This window comes from Oryx dammah, unplaced genomic scaffold, assembly GCF_014754425.2.
Source record: "Oryx dammah isolate SB20612 unplaced genomic scaffold, SCBI_Odam_1.1 HiC_scaffold_26, whole genome shotgun sequence".
NCBI lineage: Eukaryota > Metazoa > Chordata > Mammalia > Artiodactyla > Bovidae > Oryx > Oryx dammah.
Window position 1 is genome coordinate 59,054,186 of NW_024070210.1, and position 21,719 is coordinate 59,075,904.

Genomic DNA, 21,719 nt, shown 5'->3' on the forward strand with positions numbered 1-21,719 from the left:
ATGGATAAGAAAGCTGTGGTACATATACACAATGGAGTATTACTCAGCCATTAAAAAGAATACATTTGAATCAGTTCTGATGAGATGGATGAAACTGGAGTCAAAGGTGCTTTTAAACTGAATCCACTTTTAGTTCTCTAAAAGCTTTTAGTTCTCTTTCTAAAAACATAGTTTTAAAATACAATTATAGATATTTTGTTTGTTTGGTATAAATTGACTTTTGGTTTAAAAATCAAATTAATCTGTTAATTCAGCTATTCATTTCATTGGCTAATTGCCCTCTCTATTGCTGCCTAAGACAGATCTTATTTATTATTTACAGCTTCACTCTGTTTCAGAGTTAAGAATTCTATTTTAAATTTGTCAAATTTAATTAATAATAAATTATTATTTTAAAAATATCACTGCCCATCACTTTATTTTCTCAGGCAGTATTTAAAATTTCTCCAGTTTTATCCAAACAAATACAACTGCTATTTTCTCAGAGGAAGAGGATAGGAACAGTGACCAGCTAAAAAAAACTGCTGAATTAAACTTTTATTTAAAAGTTATTTTATTTCAGAATTTTTCCTATTTTTTTTCTAATTTAAATGTGAATCATTTTGCTGATATCTTAAATGTTGTTCTGTGATTCGAGTATATTTACATTTTGTCTTTTAATTTCATGAGGTATAGTATTTTTGTTTTGAATTTGGTTGCTTTAATCTTAAATTATTAAATAGCTTTGGAAGCCACTTTTACTATTTAATTAGTTTCTAATTTCAATTTCAGATACTTAGATTTATAAGTCAAAACCTGTTCAGAAGTCAATGTTGACTCATTCAATCACAAATTTTTCTTTTGTAATGCCAACAGTTTACAAACAAGTAATAATCTCTAAGTTTTTTCTATTGTTTGTTTTCAATTCATTGTTTTTTGTTAGTTTTGTTTTACCAAAGGCCTGTTTGCCTATCGATCTGTCCATCATCCATCTGTCCATCAGCAGAGCACTGGTTGGTTTCTTTTGGTTTCAGTTTATCTAGCCAAGCATAAGAAGCAGTGACACCTGCTGGTAAGACTGAAAACTCCTTTCCAGAATTACTATGGAGTTACCCAATGAGTTCTGAGGTAGCAAGTTCAGAGAAGAGAAAAATGAAAGCAAATAGCCCAATTATTATTCAATACTTCAACTATTAACATGACAAATTATTTTAAAAAAGACAACAGAGTCTAATAAGTATTATAAACGACACAGGAGACTGTAAGCAGCGATTCATTTCATTCTACCTCAACTCCTCTCCCCACCTGCTTCTCCAGATCTCAGAGGAGAGACTCACCCTCCTTCACTCACAGCATACCAACATCTTTCCATGCAAAGGTCCCTTTTTTTGGTTTTACTTTATCATATTTTCCCCAGATTCCCCACTCCCATCAACTGTCTGCTCTCAACCACACTCACTCTAACATAAATAATTTGCATATGTAGAAGTTTTAAATAATCACAAATAGTATCATGTTATAGAACTCAAACTTTCCCCCTATTAATTTAGTATAAATTTTAATACTTCAGTCATGTTACTTATACTTCAGGTTCATTGCCTTTGGATGTTGCAAAATATTTCAGAGTATGACTTTCACCCTATTTTATATATCCGTTCTTCAAGTGATGGACACCTATGCTGCCTACAACTTCCTGCTACTACAGATCTATGAATGCTACAATGAGTATCCTTATATATTTTCCCTGCTCCACAGAATGGCTGCTACAAGCTGCACTTATTGACCAATAGGGTCTGAATGTTCTCGTTTATCCAAATTCTAGCTATCATTTGGTATTTATCCCCATGTTCCACTTTTTGCCTATCTAATGAGTGTAAAAGTGGTATCTTGTTATTTTCATTTTTAACTGATTATCAATAAGACTTAACATTCCTTAGAAAATGTGTTAGTCATTCAGGTTTCCTTTCTTTTAACTGCCTAATTTTTAAATTAAGTTCAGTTTATCATTTTTTAATGGTTTGGGATTTTTTAAAGACATTTTTTAGAATAGTAAAACTGAGAGGAAGGTACAAAGATTTGCCATAAATATACCACCTACCCTGACACATGCATAGGCTCTCCTACTATCAACATCATTCACCAGAATAGTATCTTTTTTAAAACCAAGGATAAAACTACATTGATATCATAATCACTCAAAGTCCATAGCTTCTTTGAAAGTGAAAGTTGCTCAATTGTGTCTGACTCTTTACGAACCCATAGGAATAGTCCATGGAATTCTCTAGGCCAGAATACTAGAATGGGTAGCTTTTCTCCACGAGATCTTCCCAACCCAGGATCAAACCCAGGTCTCCCTCATTGCAGGCAGATTCTTTACCAGCTGAGCCACCAGGGAAGCCCAAGAATACTCGAGTGGGTAGCCTCTTCCTTCTCCAGGGGACCTTCCCGACCCAGGAATCAAACTGGGATTTCCTACACTGCAAGCGGATTCTTTACCAACTGAACTATCAGGGAAGCCCATAGCTTATTTTAGGATTTGCTCTAAGTGTTGCTCATTCTATGAGTTTGGACAAATATCATTATATATAATGACATATATCCATCATTATATCTTAAAGAGTATTTTCACTTCCCCCCAATTCCTCTCCGCTCTGCCTGTTCAGTTCTCTCTCCCTCACACTACACCCCTGGTGCACCCCAAACCACCCCAAAACAATCTCTTCATTGTCTCCATAGTTTTGCCTCTTCCAGAGTATCATATAGTTGGAATCATACAGTGTACAGTCTTTTCAGATTGGTTTCTTTTGCTTAGTAATATGCATTTAAGATTTCTCTGTCTTCCCTGGTAGTTCAGATGGTAAAGAATCTGCCTGCAATGTGGGAGACCTGGGTTCAATCCCTGGTTTGGGAAGATCCCCTGGAGAAGGAAATGGCAACCCACTCCAGTATTCTTGCCTGGAGAATTCCATGGACATGGGAGCCTGGTGGGCTACAGTCCATGGGATTGCAAAGAGTTGGGCACAACTGAGTGAACACTTTATGTCTTTTTGTGGCCGACAGCTCATTTTTTTTTTTCTTGTTGAATAACATTCTGTCGTCTGGATGTACCACAGTTTATATATCTATTCAACTATTGAAGGACATCATGGTTGCTGTCAAGGTTTGGCAATTATGTATAAAGCTGCTACAAACATCTGTGTGGAGATTTTGTGTGGATGTAAGTTTTCAACTCCTTTGGGTAAATATGATCATTGGATTGTATAGTAAGAGTATCTTTAGTTTTTTTAATGAATCACCAAACTCTCTTTGAAAGTGGCTGTACCATTTCGCATTCCCACCATAAATGTATCAGAGTTCCTGTTGCTCTACAGCCTCATTTGCAGAATATGTGATGTTGTCTGTGCTATGGAATTTGGCCAATCTCACAGGTGTGTATTGGATCCTTTGCCAGCTTTTGATGGGCATCCAATTCTTAACTGCAATACTTCCTTGCACATTCTACGCATTAATCCCTTGCTGACTTTGGACACTGTTAGTACCTTCTACCAATCCAGCCACTTTGTTTAGAGTCTTCTGATAAACATAAATACTCTATTCTGATATAGTAATATCCATCAATTTTTCACTACATTTTTTGCTGGGGCAGTCTTAGTGAATAAATGTTTCTTCACACTAGTTCAGAAGGATATTCTCCAATATTTTATTCTATAAATTCTTTACTCTATAAATTCTATTCTAATATTTTATAACTGTATACTTTTAAATTCCTTATTTAGTTTTTTAATACAATTGGGGAATCCCTTCCATATATGGTGTTCAGTAGAAATTCAATTTTTTTCTTAAAAAAGTGAGTTCACTTTTCCAAACCCTCATTTCCCACTGGTTTATGATGTGACCACTAATGAATGCAAAGTTTCCATATATAGAGAGATATTTCTGAATGCTATTTAGTTTCATCAGGTTTTTTCCCTCATATCTGTGCAGAATCGCACCATTTTCATTGCTATGGTTCTCTAGTATGTATTCAATCCCCCAATTTGGATTTTCTTTTTAAAAACTGACTTAAAAGAGAACTTAATTTTTCCAGATAAGTTATAGAAAAATGTTTTGCATTTCTCAAAAAATTCTGTTATAGTTTTAATTGGAATTGCACTGAGTTTATTGGTTAATTCGGGGAAAATCAGATTCTCCACAACATTAAATCATCCCATCTGGAATCATACTATATCTCTCTGGCTTATAAAAATTTTTATTTATGATCTTTAATGAAATTTTGAAAATATTTTCTCAATAAAGGTTTTTATATTTTGGATTTTTCTACTTAACTATCAAAGTTTTTTCTTTTTTTTTTTTTTTTGCTATTGTGAATGGAGAAAGAAACATGACTCTCTCAATTAATATATCTGGTTATAGTCTTCAAGAAACTCTAATAAGAATTTATCATCATTTAATACCTACTCACCTGAAATGGCTTCAGAAATGTTTCTTCCATTGCCAGCCTGCCATATTCAGTGAAAAGCTACAAGGAAAATCACACACCCACACACGCACACACACACAAAGAGAGAAAACTTCAGTATCTTCTTGGCTTTCTTTCACTAATTTTTTGCTTTAGCTGTAACCTAATACTATATTATTAAGACTGCAATAATCATTTTAAGTAACTAAGATTAAATAGAGCTACAGTAATCATATATTTTAAAATTAAAGACATAGAGTACATTTTAAAATGAAGTTTCTATTTTAAAGATAACATCTTTTATATCTAGAATGTAGGACAATTTTTTTGTGGGGAAGATAAGAGACAAAGAAACATGTGAAATGACCTTTCAAAGCAAAACTTGCATAGATTAGACCAGAGAGCTATAAACTAAGTAGGATAATTTACAAAAATTGTTGCCTGAGGAAACTTAATGGCACAATGGCCTCGATTATTACAAAGGCATACAGGTGTTTGAGCAAGCTCCAGGAGATAGTACAGGACCAGTAAGCCTGGTGTGCAAAGCCTGGTGTGGAAGTCCATGGGGTCACAGAGAGTCGGACACGACTTAGCAACTGAACGACAATAACAACAGACTATTTGGTTTAAAAGTGAAGAATCAAATAAATCACCTTTTTTTTTATCGCTCCCAATTGAGAGGTACCATATCATTTTGTTTCACCAGAAATGTAAGGCTTTAGAGAACATAGACTTGAGGTGGTATTGGGCCTCTGGTAAGAGTTCTGTTCAGACTGGCCAAGTGGGTTTCCCAATATGTACAAAGGAAATGCCACTTCATCACACAAGAGTAGCAAGCTTCAGAGGCATCTCAGAGTTGGGGAAAGGTGCTGACACAGAGGACTTCCCTCCTTTGGCCTTTTAGAATTGCCCCCAAAGAACTACATTGCCTCTCCTGTGAAAACTGTGGGAATCTAGAAAGCAAATGATAGTAACTAGGTATCTGATTATAGTAATTAAATGAAAGTCTGGAATATTATGTTTAAAAGCTGGTCTGGGGATCAGAATCATTACTCATTTTCATCAGAATCATATACTAACGTAATTTGAACTCACAATCTTTTCTGAGAAAAGATGAGGTGATGTCATTTACAGGAAAAATTTTTAAATGATCTCGAAAAGAGATTGATTACTTACTCAATATCACAGTCCAAAATCAGTCCTTTTTTAGAAATCTCAAACAGGTACTGGACAGTGCCATGTCATTAACTGGCTAGGTTATGACACACACCTAAAGAAGCAGTTGTACCCACTCAAAGAAACATCTAACAATTATTCAGCGTATCGTCTATTTTTCATAATTGATCAGTGTGATGTACCAGAAACATATTTGGGAGTAACGCTAGATGTGAACTCCAAATAATAGTTCCAGCCTCACAGATCACCCTGTGCTATTATCCTTTGTTATCTGTTAGGGCCCTTATTGCCAAGATAATACATTAAAAGCAAAATTTTCTGTAAAATAAGCAGAGGGAAACTAGCAGAGAAACAATAGGTTTTTCTATTAGTATGTAGCTATTAATAACATGAATTGAAAGAGAGTAGGGTGTGTGACAGAGAAGGCAATGGCACCCCACTCCAGTACTCTTGCCTGGAAAATCCCATGGACAGAGGAGCCTGGAAGGCTGCAGTCCATGGGGTCGCTGAGGGTTGGACACAACTGAGTGACTTCACTTTCACTTTTCACTTTCATACACTGGAGAAGGAAATGGCAACCCACTCTTGCCTGGAGAATCCCAGGGACGGGGGAGCCTCGTGGGCTGCCATCTATGGGGTCGCACAGAGTCGGACACGACTGAAGTGACTTAGCAGTAGTAGTAGTAGTAGAGAGTGTGACAGAGATGAGAACTACCTTTAGGAAATATCTCATCTTCTACTAATTTGAGATTTAAATGCTGCCTGGAGAGTGGAAGAAACACCAAGTCCAATCAGATGATGAGATTTCTATTCCCACTCTGTCACTAACTGGCCACTCATTCTTTTTCAGAAACAATTTCTCATTCATAAAATATTAAGGGTAAGTTAGGTGTCACTGAGGTTTCTTTCAGATCTGAAATAGAATTCTATGAGTTACCATCAGATGTTCACCCATAGCTATAAAGTGGTCTACAGGAAAAAAATCTGGCATATAACTGATATTATACTAACAATTATTAAATCCTTGACCATAAGACTTCAACTTCACATTTTGGGCCATTTTTAAACCAAAGGTTCTTTTTCTACTCTAACGTGCCATATATTTTCCCATATACAGGGTCGACAAGCAAGTAGCTTTACTGAAACAAAGGACTTTGAAAACTGAACTAGAAAGAACATAAGCATACAGGGTTAGAACAAGAAACCTGGAAATGTGACAACTTCCATTTGGTTATGTTTTTAAATCTTTCCGACTGTTACCTTTTCCAAATACAAGAAGGCCTGACAAAATCTTAAAGTTCTGCTATCCATGCCCAAAAGATTACCAGATATATAAAAGAGACTATAAATATTGTTACCTGAAGGTGCTGAAGATCATCCTCTTGGACATTTTGAGATAAATTATAAACCTTGATTAAGAAATAAAATCAAAATGTGAAAACAATTAGCAACAAACTAAGCACTTATTTTGCTATTCTCTATTTTTGAAATATCAATTATCATAAAATCAAACTCTCTCATGTATATTCTTCTATAATGACATTTGTAAGACCTTGAGAGAGAAGTAAAGAAAGCCTGAGAGACAGTTAACAATGCATTAATACAATGATCATAAAACTGTTCCAGAAATATAATAGCCACCTGTTTTGGAATCAGAATGTTAAAATTATTTTATGAACCTAATTTATCAATTAGTATTAAAAATAATCATTCTTATAAGCTTACCAAAATAACAGCAATCTGGATCTTAATAACCCATATATAAAATTTTGTCTTGAAAAATTATATTGGCTTCTTTACAATCAATTATTTAAGTCTATAGAAAATTTCATCACAAGGAAGTTCTGAATATGTTGCTTACATCCTCAGACACATGCTTTATTGCTTCATGAACAGATTAAAGTAAAACTCTTTTTTTTTTCCTGAGAAAGAGGATAAATATCAGTAACTTCAAAGAAAAGTTAATGATGTTTGTTTATGTACTGATACAAACAGTATACTTTGTGTACTTTTTTCAATAACAGATTACTTCTCAGATAATAATAGTCACTGTGAGTCTGAGTGAACTCCGGGAGTTGGTGATGGACAGGGAGGCCTGGCATGCTGCGATTCATGGGGTCGCAAAGAGTCGGACACGACTGAGCGACTGAACTGAACTGAAGGACTTAGATTTTTCAATGAAAATATTTAATGTCTACAGGAAAAATAAATAATAATTATTTAAAAGGCAAAAATAATCTGCTTTTAATTGACTTGTTAGAAGTTAGATATTAAGTCAGTATTTTAAAGGCTAATTAAATTAAGAAGTATATTTTTAAAAGTTAGTCAATCTTACAGCTACCTCAGTGAATAGATCATTCAGACAGAGAATCAACAAGGAAACATCAGACTTAACAACACACTAGATCACACTGACTGAACAGATACATAAAGATCATTCCGTCAAAAAGCAGCAGAATATACACACTTCACAAGTGAACATGAACCATTCTCAAGGACATGTCAGGTCACAAAACAAATCTTAATAAATTTAAAGAATGAAATCATATCAAAGCAGCTTCTCCAGCCACAAGGGTATGAGACTAGAAATCATTCACAAGAAAAAAAATGGGGGAAAAAAACAGGAAAATGTGGAGATTAAATAATGTGCTACTGAATAACCAATGGATCATGAAAGAAATAAAAGGAGAAATTTTAAAATATCTAAAGATAAATGTGAGCAGAAATACTACGTATCAAAATCCATGAGATGTAGCAAAAATGCTTCTGAGAAGGAAGTTCATAGCAATACGGCCTACCTCAAAAACAAGAAAGTTTCCAAACAATCTAATTTTATACCTGAAGAGACTAGAAAAAAAGAACAAAGCCCAAAGTGTGTAGAAGGAAGGAAATAATAAAGATGAGAGCAGAAATAAAGAAAATAGAGATTAAAAACAATAAAAATATCAATGTAACTAAAAGCTAGTTGAAAAGATAAATAAAATCAACAAGTCATTAGCTAGACTCACCAAGAGAAAAAGAAAGAGGGCTCAAATAAAATCAGAAATGAAAGAGGAGAAATTACAACTGATATCACAGAAATACAAAAGATTATAAGAGACGACGATGAACAATTATATGTCAACAAATTGGATGACCTAGAAGAAATGGATAAATTTCTAGAAACATGCAATCTCCCAAGATTGAATCATTAAAAAAGAAAAATCTGAATAAACTGATTACTAAAGAGACTGAAACAGGAACCAAAAAGCTCCAAACAAACATAAACCCAGGACCAGATGGCTTCAATGGCAAATTCTATAAAACATTCAAAGAAGATTTAATATCTATCTTTCTAAAAACATTCCAAAAAAATTTTAAAATCCATTTTATGAAGCCAGCATTATCCTGATATCAAAACCAGAGAAGGACACCACAAAAAAAAAAAAAAGAAAGAAAACTACGCCAATTCCCTGATGAATACAGATGCAAAAATCCTCAGCAAAATATCAGCAAACTGAATCCAACAATACATTAAAAGAGTAAACAAACCACAATGAGATACTACCTCCTACCTGTTAAAGTGGCTATTATTGAAAAGATAAGGAAGAATTACATGTTAGAAAGGATGTGGAGAAAAGGGAACCTTCATATACTGTTAGCAGGATTGTAAATTTGTGCAGCCACTAGGGAAAACTGTATGGAGATTCTTAAAAAAGTTAAGAACAGAACTACCATATGACCCAGCAATTCCACATTTGAGTATTTATCTGAAGAACATGGAAATACTATTCAAAAAGATATATGCACCCTTATGTTCAATATATCACTATTTACAGCAGCCAAGATACAGAAAGTCCTTATGTGTCCAACAATGGATGAATGGATAAAGAAGATGTAACACACACACACACACACACACACTGGATAAAAGAAGAAAGTCCAACCTTTGTGACAACATGGATGGACTTTGATGATATTAAGCTTAAGTGAAATGGGTCAGATGGATAAAAACAAATATCATGCTATTTTACTCACGTGGAATAAGTGAACAAATAAAAATGAACTCACAGAGATCAGATTACTGGTTACCTATGGACAAGACAGGTGAAGGCTGGGCAAAATGGATAAAAAGGGGTAACTATGTGGTGATCGATGGAAACTAGACTTCTGGTGCGATCACTGTACACAGAAGGTGGACTATAATTTATCATACACCTGAAACTTATACTTTTTAAAAAAAAAACTAGTCAATCATAGGTTATAATCATGACTTTCATTTTAAAGTTCTTTATAAAAAAATTCAGCCTTCCTTCTATTCATCTTTTCGTTGTCCTAGCTACACATTACACCCTGGTTGCCTGTTCACTAGGTCCATTCTCCCTAAAGGCTTATGATCTCAGCTTTGATTTACTCATCCTAACCACTCTGCCTTTCCTACCCTTTAAAATTATTTTACCTTTCTTTAATGGTCTGTTTCTTGGTCACTTTCTCTTCTTGTTCTTTCTAGTGAATAGAAAATATCTAAAAATTGTCTTAAAATGTTTATGCTGTGTGTTCTACGATCATAGTAAAAGCCTTAAGGGCTTTCAGGACAATTCATAAAGTGTACAATAACTTCAAAAACAATACTTAAAAAAGAGAGTGACAAAAGGAGAGAAAGACACCTACTTTCCTAAATGTACCTTGTGTGTTAGTTGCTTCATCATGTCCAACTCTTGGCGACCCCATGGACTGTAGCCTGCCAGGCTTCTCTGTCCATGGAATTCTCCAGGCAAGAATCCTGGAGCGGGTTGCCATCTCCTTCTCCAGAAAATGTACCTTAAGGTACTATAAAAGTTGTGTGTGTGTGTGTGTATATATATATATACACATACATATATATATGTATATATATATATATAATTTTTTTACATTTAGAAATGTTTCTACTAGGTATGTAAAACAAAATTTACATCTATAAATTTTGTTTCATTAAATATAACTTAGAATAGGTGGTCACAATGTAACTACATACATTAAAATTATTGAGTTTGAAGTGACGGAAGCCTCTCAGTCATGTCCAACTCTTTGTGACCCCAGGGACTGTAGCCCACCAGGCTCCTGCATCCATGGAATTTTCTAGGCAAGAGTACTGGAGTGGGTCGCCATTTCCTTCTCCAGGGGATCTTCCCAACCCAGGGATCAAACCCGGGTCTCCTGCATTTCGGGCAGACACTTTACCATTTGAGCCACCAGGGAATTGTAGACTTTAAAGTAGGCAATTTGAAAACTGATCAGAAATTAGATAACAATCTCTTTAACAAGTGGTGCTGGGAAAACTGGTCAACCACTTGTAAAAGAATGAAACTAGAACACTTTCTAACACCATACACAAAAATAAACTTAAAATGGATTAAACATCTAAATGTAAGACCAGAAACTATAAAACTCCTAGAGGAGAACATAGGCAAAACACTCTCCAACATACATAACAGCAGGATCCTCTATGACCCACCTCCCAGAATATTGGAAATAAAAGCAAAAATAAACAAATGGGACCTAATTAAACTTAAAAGCTTCTGCACAACAGAGGAAACTATAAGCAAGGTGAAAAGACAGCCTTCAGAATGGGAGAAAATAATAGTAAATGAAGCAACTGACAAACAACTAATCTCAAAAATATACAAGCAACTCCTGCAGCTCAATTCCAGAAAAATAAACAATCCAATCAAAAAATGGGTCAAAGAACTAAATAGACATTTCTCCAAAGAAGGCATACAGATGGCTAACAAACACATGAAAAGATGCACAACATTACTCATTATCAGAGAAATGCAAATCAAAACCACAATGAGGTACCATGTCACGCCAGTCAGAATGGCTGCGATCCAAAAGTCTACAAGCAATAAATGCTGGACACGGTGTGGAGAAAAGGGAACCCTCTTACACTGTTGGTGGGAACGCAAACTAGTAGAGCCACTATGGAGAACAGTGTGGAGATTCCTTAAAAAGCTGGAAATAGAACTGCCTTATGACCCAGCAATCCCACTGCTGGGCATACACACTGAGGAAACCAGAACTGAAAGAGACACATGTACCCCAATGTTCATCACAGCACTGTTTATAATAGCCAGGACATGGAAGCAACCTAGATGTCCATCAGCAGATGAATGGATAAGAAAGCTGTGGTACATATACACAATGGAGTATTACACAGCCATTAAAAAGAATACATTTGAATCAGTTCTAATGAGGTGGATGAAACTGGAGCCTATTATACAGAGTGAAGTAAGCCAGAAAGAAAAACACCAATACAGTATACTAACGCATATATTTGGAATTTAGAAAGATGGTAACGATAACCCAGCATGTGAGACAGTAAAAGAGACACAGATGTATAGAACAGTCTTTTAGACTCTGTGGGAGAGAGCGAGGGTGGGATGATTTGGGAGAATGGCATTGAAACATGTATAATATCAAATATGAAATGAATTGCCAGTCCATGTTTGATGCATGATACTGGATGCTTGGGGCTGGTGCACTGAGATGACCCAGAGGGATGGTACAGGGAGGGAGGAGGGAGGGGGGTTCAGGATGGGGAACATGTGTATACCTGTGGCGGATTCATATTGATGTATGGCAAAACCAATACAATATTATAAAGTAATTAACCTCCAATTAAAATAAATAAACTTATATTAAAAGATTACAGTAATTAAAAACAATTCTACTCTTGTAGAAATAATAACTGGTATGCTAATTGAGTCAAATAATATATATATAATTTACATTTCTGTTGTTTGTCTCACTACCACATTTACATAGAAATATATATATTCACAATTTTATTTAAAGAAATATCCATCAAAATGGATTTATTTTATTCCATACCTGAATTGAGCTGATCATCGTGCTAAGGGCAAATACTGTGGCTGAATCTCTCAAAGTTGACTGACTATCAAAGGTTCCCTGAGTATCCATCAACAGCACTGCAACCTGTAGGCAAGTAGAGTACATTATTGATATTTTATAGAACATGCAGGGCATTAGGGTTACCACAAAGTTAATACCATAAGGACTAAAGCAAACCATCAGCAATGAATATTTAATAGGTAATTTTTCACACATGCCATGAATGCCACTGAAAACAGAAATATTAATTTGCTGCTGAATACTGTAATGATTAATTTTCACTGGCAATCCAACAAAACAGAAATAGCATTGCTAATTTATCTGCTGTTCTACTGTCCCTATGATTTTGCCTACTGTGATCAACAGCAAAGAAGCTGGGAACATGCTTCCCAATTCCCTTTTAAACTTCATGTCAAATGGTCAAAATTAGTTTTTAAAAGAGCATTTTTGAGGATCCTGAAAAGTGGTAACTGCTGGTATGTGAAAACTCAATTTTCTTTAAGAAGCTCATATCATACCTTTTTACCATCAGGTTTATTGATAAGGAAGATTTCACTCCATATCTGGATTCCTGTGGTCTCTCGTTCAGACCCACCTCTCCACGAAAAACCGGTCAATGGTTCATTGTGATCTCCAACCCAATCAACTGATTCCTATAAATTAAGAAAGTCTATGATACTAAACTAGATATGTAATACAGGTTCTTCTATTCACCCGTACCAGTTAGTATTCCTCTTCAACTCTAGACATAAGGAAAACAACATATACACATCTATTATACTGATACAATTGCTTTATTTACACATTCAAAAAAATTAATATAGAAGAGCAATCATATGTCACGTTATGTTACGTCCTGTGGATACAAAGATATCATTCCAGATAAGAGGAAGCTCACAGCCTAATGGGGAGACAGACGTGCTAACAAAGCATTAAGATGTGATACATGCATGCCAAAATGGGTGTGTATTTTAGACATAACTGGAAGCATATAGAAAGAAACAACTAACTCTTAGTTAAGACATCACAGGAGAAGTGATATTAGAGCTAAGACTTGAAAGATGTTTAGGCATTTCCCAGGTGAGCAAACTCAGCGAGGGCATTTCAGAAACAAAGAAATAAAGGTATGAGAGAGAATATTATGTCCAGATATACACAATAATAATATACACAAATGCTTCTCTAGATTGGGGAAGGAGGGAACAAACTGCAGGAGGATAAGCACCTAGCAATAGGTGCAGAACAACAAAATCGAATCTGTTACACTTTAATTTGAGCAAATACTATTTAACATAAGCAACGTGAGAAGCATTATCAAATATTTCATTCTAATGTTTATTTCACAATTAAAATTATGGTTATGCCTGAACTACATAACCTGAAAGAATGGAAAGTATTCTAATTTTGTTCATTCAGTTTTCCTAGCTGTGTTAAGCAGTGTACTAATGTTGGTATGACAGAAATAGAAAATGGCAAGAATTTTGTTTGTTTTAAAAGCCTGACTGTATTTTGGTCATTCTGTTCTTGGTTTGTTTGGAGGCCAGAGATAGAAGATGTTAAAGTTAACATTACAAAGTTGTTAAAAAATATCTCACCTATATAAAAGATCAGTCCAAAATGGTTAATTATTATATAAATGCATAACACAAAGTTTCTTTGGGTAGTATGTCTATTCTGCCTCAACATCCATATTTGCATCTGAATTGCTATGGGTAGAAGGGTAGACAAAAATACTGGTATGCTCTCAACTTCTAACTTTCTGTTCCCTCACTCTAATCTCCTATTTATCCCTTCTGCTTTTGGTTGGTTGCATGCCCCTTAAAGCCTCTTTTCTATGCCACACTATTATTTGAAATGTTACCACTATGTTGGTTGCCTTTGGGGGTGGGTTAAAGGTGAGAACTGAATGGGAAAAGATAACAGAACTTTGTGAGGTTAACAGCAAGATACACTTGATAGGATTTGGGGCTACCCAGGTATTTACATTTCCTCCAAACAAGCAGATATACATTTCAGATGTAACTACATGTAAATGTTACAACAACAAAAAAAAACTATAAATACTGAAATACATAATAATGATATATATTGAAATATTTATAGGGAAGAATACTGAAGTCAACAATTTACTTTGAAATGAATCAAAAATAAGACAGAGCAATGGATTGAAACAGGGAAGAATAGCTGGATACAATAAAAGTAGTAAAGCAAGAATATTAATGTTATTGGTACAATCTAAGCAGTGCACATCCAGGTATTCACTGCAAGGGTCTTTTAGCTTTGCTGCATGTATGAAAAATGTCATAGTAAATATTGGACACAAAATTATTATAATAAAAATTATTATAATAAAAATTATGACAAAAGTTATTTGACATTTTAAATACATGTAAAGTTTATAACTGTATCACTGTACTTGTCTATTTTCAGAAGAATTTTTTAAAATGTGTTATGTTCTAAGGGAAATGTAGCAAAGCAGCTTCAGACAAAGTGGCCTATATAGCTTGGTCCCTAAAGCACCAGAGTTGGAATGGTTACATGATAGCATTTTTAAACTAGTTCATCTTTAGGGAACATAATAACGGAAACGTTGGACACTACTATTAAATAAAAACACAAAGTGATAGCAGCACAGAAATCAGAAAACTTTTTAAACTTCTTCCCTACCTGGTTATACATGTATCTCAACATGAAGTCCATCAGGAAGGATTTTCCTTTTCTAAATGCTCCAGCAACAGATACAGCGACGACTTCCTTGTCCCTGACAGCCTCTGAGAGAAGGATCCGATTTAGAGCAGTTTCATCTAATTCAAAGGAATGGTCATCTTTGACAATGAGGACTTGGACTGGTCCTGCCTTTTTCACTGGCTCCTCCTCCTCGGAGCTCCATTCATATGTCTTTTCTGAAAACCCACCTGTTGAATAAGATAAGAATTTATTCAGAAATCATCTCAGAACATAGGAAATGTGTATATACCACTTGACTCTCAAACATCTGAAAGAGGAGCATGGTGGAATTTGTTGTTCTGTCGCTAACTTGTGTCCAACTCTATAAGACCTCATGGACTGTAGCACGCCAGGCTCCTTTGTCCTCCACTATCTCCCAGAGTTTGCTCAAATTTATGTCCACTGAGTCGGTGATGCTATCTAACCATCTCATCCTCTACTGCCCTCTTCTCCTTTGGCCTTCAATCTTTCCCAGCATCAGGGTCTTTTCCAGTGGGTCGGTTCTTTGCATCAGGTGGCCAAAGTATTGGAGCTTCAGCTTCAACATCAGTCCTTCTAATGAATATTAAACGTTGATTTTCTTTAGGATAGACTGGTTTGATCTCCCTGCTGTCCAAAGGACTCTCAAGAGTCTTCTCCAGCACATTTTGAAAGTATCAGACTGTGGTGCTCAGCCTCACATCTGTACATGACTACTGGCAACACCATAGGTTTTACTATATGGACCGTTGTCGGCAAAGTGATGTTTCTGCTTTTTAATATGCTGTTGAGGTTTGTCATAGCTTTCCTTGCAAGGCATATCTTTTAATTTCATGACTGTAGTCACTGTTCACAGTGATTTTGGAGACCAAGAAAATAAAATCTGTCACTGCTTCCATTTTTCACCCTTCTATCTGCCATGAAGCGATGAGACTGGATGCCATGATCTCAGTTTTTTAAAGGCTGAATTTCAAGCCAGCTGTTTCAGTCTCCTCTTTCGCCCTCATAAGAGGCTCTTTAGTTCCTCTTCACTTTCTACAGTGGAATTAGAAATACTCCTTTTAGTGACATATATGCTGTCACTTACATTGTATCTCAGAAAGATTTACAGCTCGTCTTTCTCATCAAGTGGCCAAATTAAATAGAATTTTATTTTTAAGAAAGCTCTAAATCAGTGCAGAGATCTCTGTTTATTGAGTGAGAAAAAAAAAATCAAAGCAAAGGCCTCTATTTTTGGAGCAAAAGAATAAAATAGCTTTAGTTTACACTTCATCCCTTAGAAATAAGTTTAATTATTCATTAAGGATTCTCGTAACACTTTTTAAAGCTGAACACCTGTAGGAAGAAATACACAGAGGAACTCAGAATTACATATTCTAAAATTATACTTTGTAGCAATAGAAGTTACAGATAATTAAATTGGGTAGGGCCAGATTATAGAAGCCCTTCAAATCCATGGCAAAGTGGTCTGGATATAATTCAATCAAAAAATAAAAAGCTTTTGAAAGTTAACTTTGTGTGGAGATCTTATAAACAAGGTGGGTGACTCTGGGAAATGACTAAATCTCTTAGTTTCTTCATCTGTAAAACAGAACAGGTACTATTAATAGTATCTATTAATAGAGTTGTTGGAAAGATGAAGGGAGTTACTACATGTGAAGTGTTGAGAACAAGGCTGGGCACACAGCAAGCTCATAAAGGTCAGGTATGATCATCATCACTACCACTACCTTGGGATTGTACGTTGAACTAAATATTCCTGGAAGAAGTTTCTGCCTATTTTCTATAAATTTATGTGTGTTTGTGTATATGTGTGCATGCATGTGTGTTTTCAGAGTCTTGTATTTAATTGTCAAAAACGCTATTGCTGACAAAGGCCCTATTTTAGAAATCATCCCTAATATATAAGGATTTCTGAACCCTAGACTTTGGCATTTGTAGTATATTATAAAACAACTTCAATGTGTCAAGTGATATATTCTTAGATCCGTAGCCTTTTTAACGTAGCTTCATAATGTCCTCCCACTTTGACTCTGGGGTTAGCTAAGTGATTTGTTTTATGACACAGCAGAGGATGTGAGACATGACGCAGCAGAGGCTTGAAAGAGCACTTGTGTGTTTCCATTTTGCTCTTTCACCTCTGCTGTTCATCATGAGAATATCTTTAGACTAGTCTGCTGCAGGATGAGAGACACTTGAAGCAGAGGCATACTGCCCAGTTCCAGCCAGGGCCCCCAGCAAGTCAACCCCCAGCCACATGAGGAAGCCCAGTCAAGATGAACAGATTTGCCTAACAACAATTTCAACATGTGATCAATAAATGCCATTCTTCTATGCCCCTGAGGTTTTATCACCATTTATTATGCAACATAACAGGCAATAAATAACTGATACAACTTACAACCCCTTTCTTTAGAAAGGCAGTATAGTGTAGTGGTTAAAAACACAGGCTCTGGAACCAGATGGCCAAGATTCCAATGAAGACCTCCCCATTTCTTAGCTGAGAAACCTTAGGCAAGTTGTGTAACCTCTTTGTGTCTACCTCTTTGTGTCTACCTCATAAAGTTGTTGTGAATTAATATACACATGTAATACACTTAGAACCCTGGCTGGTATATGTATTAGTATATGAAGTATTATTACAGACTTAGGAAACTAGAGCCAAATATGTAACTGGCCTTGCCCAAGAAAAACAGGTAAAAATTCGTATATGAGGCAATCTACCACAGATGCTTTCTTGTGTTATTTATTTATTTCAATACTCCAGCAAGTTATTTATTATTATCTGTATTTTTGATACATGAGGAAATTAGGAGATGGCTTAAATAACTTTTCTAAGATCATACATACTAGCGTTCACATAATAATTGTCAATTTGGGATTAGATTCCCAGGTTGATTTTAGTGGGCACAACTTCTGATTTTAATGCAAATGTCTCCAATATCTGAGGTCACATTGGTTCTAATTGATGTGGTCTGATAGATACATTTTATGCTATCAGGTTAAGGAAGTTCTCTTCTACTTCTAGTTTACTATTGATTTTTAAAAATCATAAATGGAAAAATGAATTTTATCAAGTGTCTTCTCTGAAGCTATTGAGATGACCATATGGTTTTTCCTCTTTAATCTATTACCTACCTAAGTCACTTAGTTGTGTCTGACTCTTTGTGATCCCATGGACTGTGGCCCACCAGGCTCCTCTGTCCATGGAATTCTCTAGGCAAGAATATTGGAGCAGGTTGCCATGTAGTGAGTAATATAACTTTTCACTTTTGTATAAACCTAATATTTTCAGGGTGCAGAATATTAATTATACACTATTAGATACAGGTTGCTAAATTTGTTTCAGATTTATACAGCTATATTTATAAATGAATTTGAGCAAACTCTGGAAGTTGGTGATAGACAGGGAAGCCTGGAGTGCTGCAGTCCATGGGGTCGTAAAAAGTCAGATGTGACTGAACTGAACTGATTCATAAATGAGTTGAGTCTATGACTTTCCTTTCTCATTTTGTCTTTGATTGGTTTATTAACAAAGTTACATTGGCTTTACAAAATGAATTAGCAAATTCTTCTTTTTCTATCTTCAGAAAGAGTAATAAAGGATTAAATAGTTTTATGACATTTTGATAGGACTTGCCTATAAAACTATCTGGGTCTAGCATTTTCTTTGTGAGATTAATTTGTAACTGCTATCTCAATTTCATTAATACTTATGATGCTATAATTATATTAGTAGTAATAAAGCTTTTTATTTCTTCTTGAGAAACTTTTGGTACATTATATACTTCTAGGAATTTTTCTCCATTGTCTAAAAATTCAGACACTATATCAAAAAAGTCAAAGATGTGAACTGTATCATTAGCCAACCTGACCAAATTTGATATCTAATAATTGCAGAATCATGCATTTTTTAAAGTTCCTATGGGGCAATTACCAAATAGACCATGTACCAGTTCATAAATCAGATCTCAGCAAGCTTCAAAGTATTAAAATAATATATGTTTCCTGACAATAGAGAAATTAAAATAGAAATCAGTAACAAGAGGATATTTAGAAAATTCCTAAATGTCTGGAAATTAGCAGTAAATTTCTAAATAACCTACGAATAAAAGATGAAATCATAATAAATTAGAAAATGTTGTACACTAAATGATCTACTGAGTGTTTTAATCCGTTTATCAAATCGTCTATCTGAAAACTGATGCAGCAACCCTACAGTGTCTTAATCAAAACAGCTTTATGAAAAGTCACTATAAATAGTGGGCAAACTCCTCCTAGTTTCTAATTATTATTGGTTGTGGCTAGTTTGATCCTTTCCATATGAACATTAAAATCAATATGTTAGTGTGTAATATCTTATTTATATAGAAGTAGAGTGGAAGAAGCACAAGCTGGAATCAGGATTGCCGGGAGAAATATCAATAACCTCAGATATGCAGATGACACCACCCTTATGGCAGAAAGTGAAGAGGAACTACAGAGCCTCTTGATGAAAGTGAAAGAGGAGAGTGGAAAAGTTGGCTTAAAGCTCAACATTCAGAAAATGAAGATCATGGCATCCGGTCCTATCACTTCATGGCAAATGGATGGGGAAACAGTGGAAACAGTGTCAGACTTTATTTTGGGGGGCTCCAAAATCACTGTAGATGGTGATTGCAGCCATGAAATTAAAAGACGCTTATTCCTTGGAAGAAAAGTTATGACCAACCTAGATAGCATATTCAAAAGCAGAGACATTACTTTACCAACTAAGGTCCATCTAGCCAAGGCTATGGTTTTTCCTGTGGTCATGTATGGATGTGAGAGTTGGACTCTGAAGAAGGCTGAAGGCCGAAGAATTGATGCTTTTGAACTGTGGTGTTGGAGAAGATGCTTGAGAGTCCCTTGGACTGCAAGGAGATCCAACCAGTCCATTCTGAAGGAGATCAACCCTGGGATTTCTTTGGAAGGAATGATACTGAAGCTGAAGCTCCAGTACTTTGGCCACCTCATGCGAAGAGTTGACTCATTGGAAAAGACTCTGATGCTGGGAGGGATTGGGGGCAGGAGGAGAAGGGGACGACAGAGGATGAGATGGCTGGACGGCACTACTGACTTGATGGACGTGAGTCTGAGTGAACTCCGGGAGTTGGTGATGGACAGGGAGGCCTGGTGTGCTGTGATTCATGGGGTCGCAGAGAGTCAGACACAACTGAGCGACTGAACTGAACTGAGAGAAAATATGACGTTAGAATCTTGCTTAGAGGAAATTTATACCTGGAATGTATTTAGTAGAAAAATGTTTGAAAAATCATAATCTAATATCCATCTCAAGGTGAAAAAGAATGGCAAACTAAATGCAAAGAAAAGGTAAGAAAAAATAAAGATAGTATCAGAAATCAATAAACTAGAAAATCAAGATTAATTCAATAATCTCAGACCAGTCAAAGAAAAAAGAAAAATTCCCACAGATTATCACTATCAGATATTAAAAAAGATATCACACAGATCTTACATTATATTTAAAAATAATATGAGAATATTATGAATAATTTTTGTTAATAATTTGATAGTTTTAATGAAATAAATAAGAAATAACATCATTTATTTTAAAAACTACACAAGAATAAATACAAACTATGAATAATCTTATATCTGGAAAATTTGCTAAATTCATATTTTAAAATCTTCATGCAAAAACAAAACAAAATAAAACTCCAGGCTTAGCTGGTGAGCTTCCATGGTAAATTTTTTCCAAATATTTAGAGAAAGAAATAATAGGCATTTTACACAAACTCTTCCAGAGAACAAAAATACCATTCGCAATTTGTTTTGTGTTTTCAGCAAAACTATCATACCAAAACGTGCCAAGAATATTTTTAAAAGGAAAATTATAAGCCAGTGTCTCTTAAAGATTAAACTCAAAAAGTTCTAAAAATACATAGCAATTCAACTCCAGAGACAATAAAAAAATCTAACATATCACAACTACATGGTATTTATTTATTAAAGAAATTCAAGGTTAGCTTAACATTCAAAGGCAAGCAACTGGCTATATTAAGTAAAAAGGAAAATAATTTCAACAGATTCATAAAAACAAGTATAAAAATGTAACACTTATTTCTGATTGAAAAGAAACTCAACAAATTAGGAATAGAAGGAAAATTCTCTAATCTGATCAATGGTATCTATAGGTATAGCTAATATTATACTTAGTTTTGAAATAATGAAGATTTCTCTGAAATTAGGGATCTGTCATGGATGACTACTTCTAATTAGCATTACACTGAAAGTATCAGCCAGTACAACAGATGAGATAATTCACCAAAGATAAAAGGGCGGGAGAACAAGAAATCTAATATCATTATCTACAGATGACATGATTATGTATGCAGAGAATCCAAAAGAATATATAGATAATAAATTTAGCAAAGTTTCTGGATATGAAGTTGATTTCTTATATGTTATATACTTGCAGCAAAAAGTTACAAAATGAAATTTAGAAAAGCACTCACAAATATACTTGTTCTTGGTCAATTAACTT

General features: G+C 34.9%; 1 protein-coding gene across 2 annotated transcripts in view; it reads right to left on the reverse strand.

Moving 5' to 3' along the window:
* ATL1 (atlastin GTPase 1) overlaps positions 1-21,719 on the reverse strand; it is a 74,831-nt gene that overhangs the window by 32,197 nt on the left and 20,915 nt on the right. For both annotated transcript variants that reach the window (XM_040226775.1, XM_040226773.1), the window contains exons 2-6: positions 15,155-15,402; positions 13,006-13,140; positions 12,467-12,571; positions 6,973-7,023; positions 4,442-4,498 (exon numbers count right to left, since the gene is read on the reverse strand). In XM_040226775.1, coding sequence (XP_040082709.1) covers positions 4,442-4,498; positions 6,973-7,023; positions 12,467-12,571; positions 13,006-13,140; positions 15,155-15,402 — 596 coding nt within the window. The remainder of the gene's footprint in view (positions 1-4,441; positions 4,499-6,972; positions 7,024-12,466; positions 12,572-13,005; positions 13,141-15,154; positions 15,403-21,719) is intronic.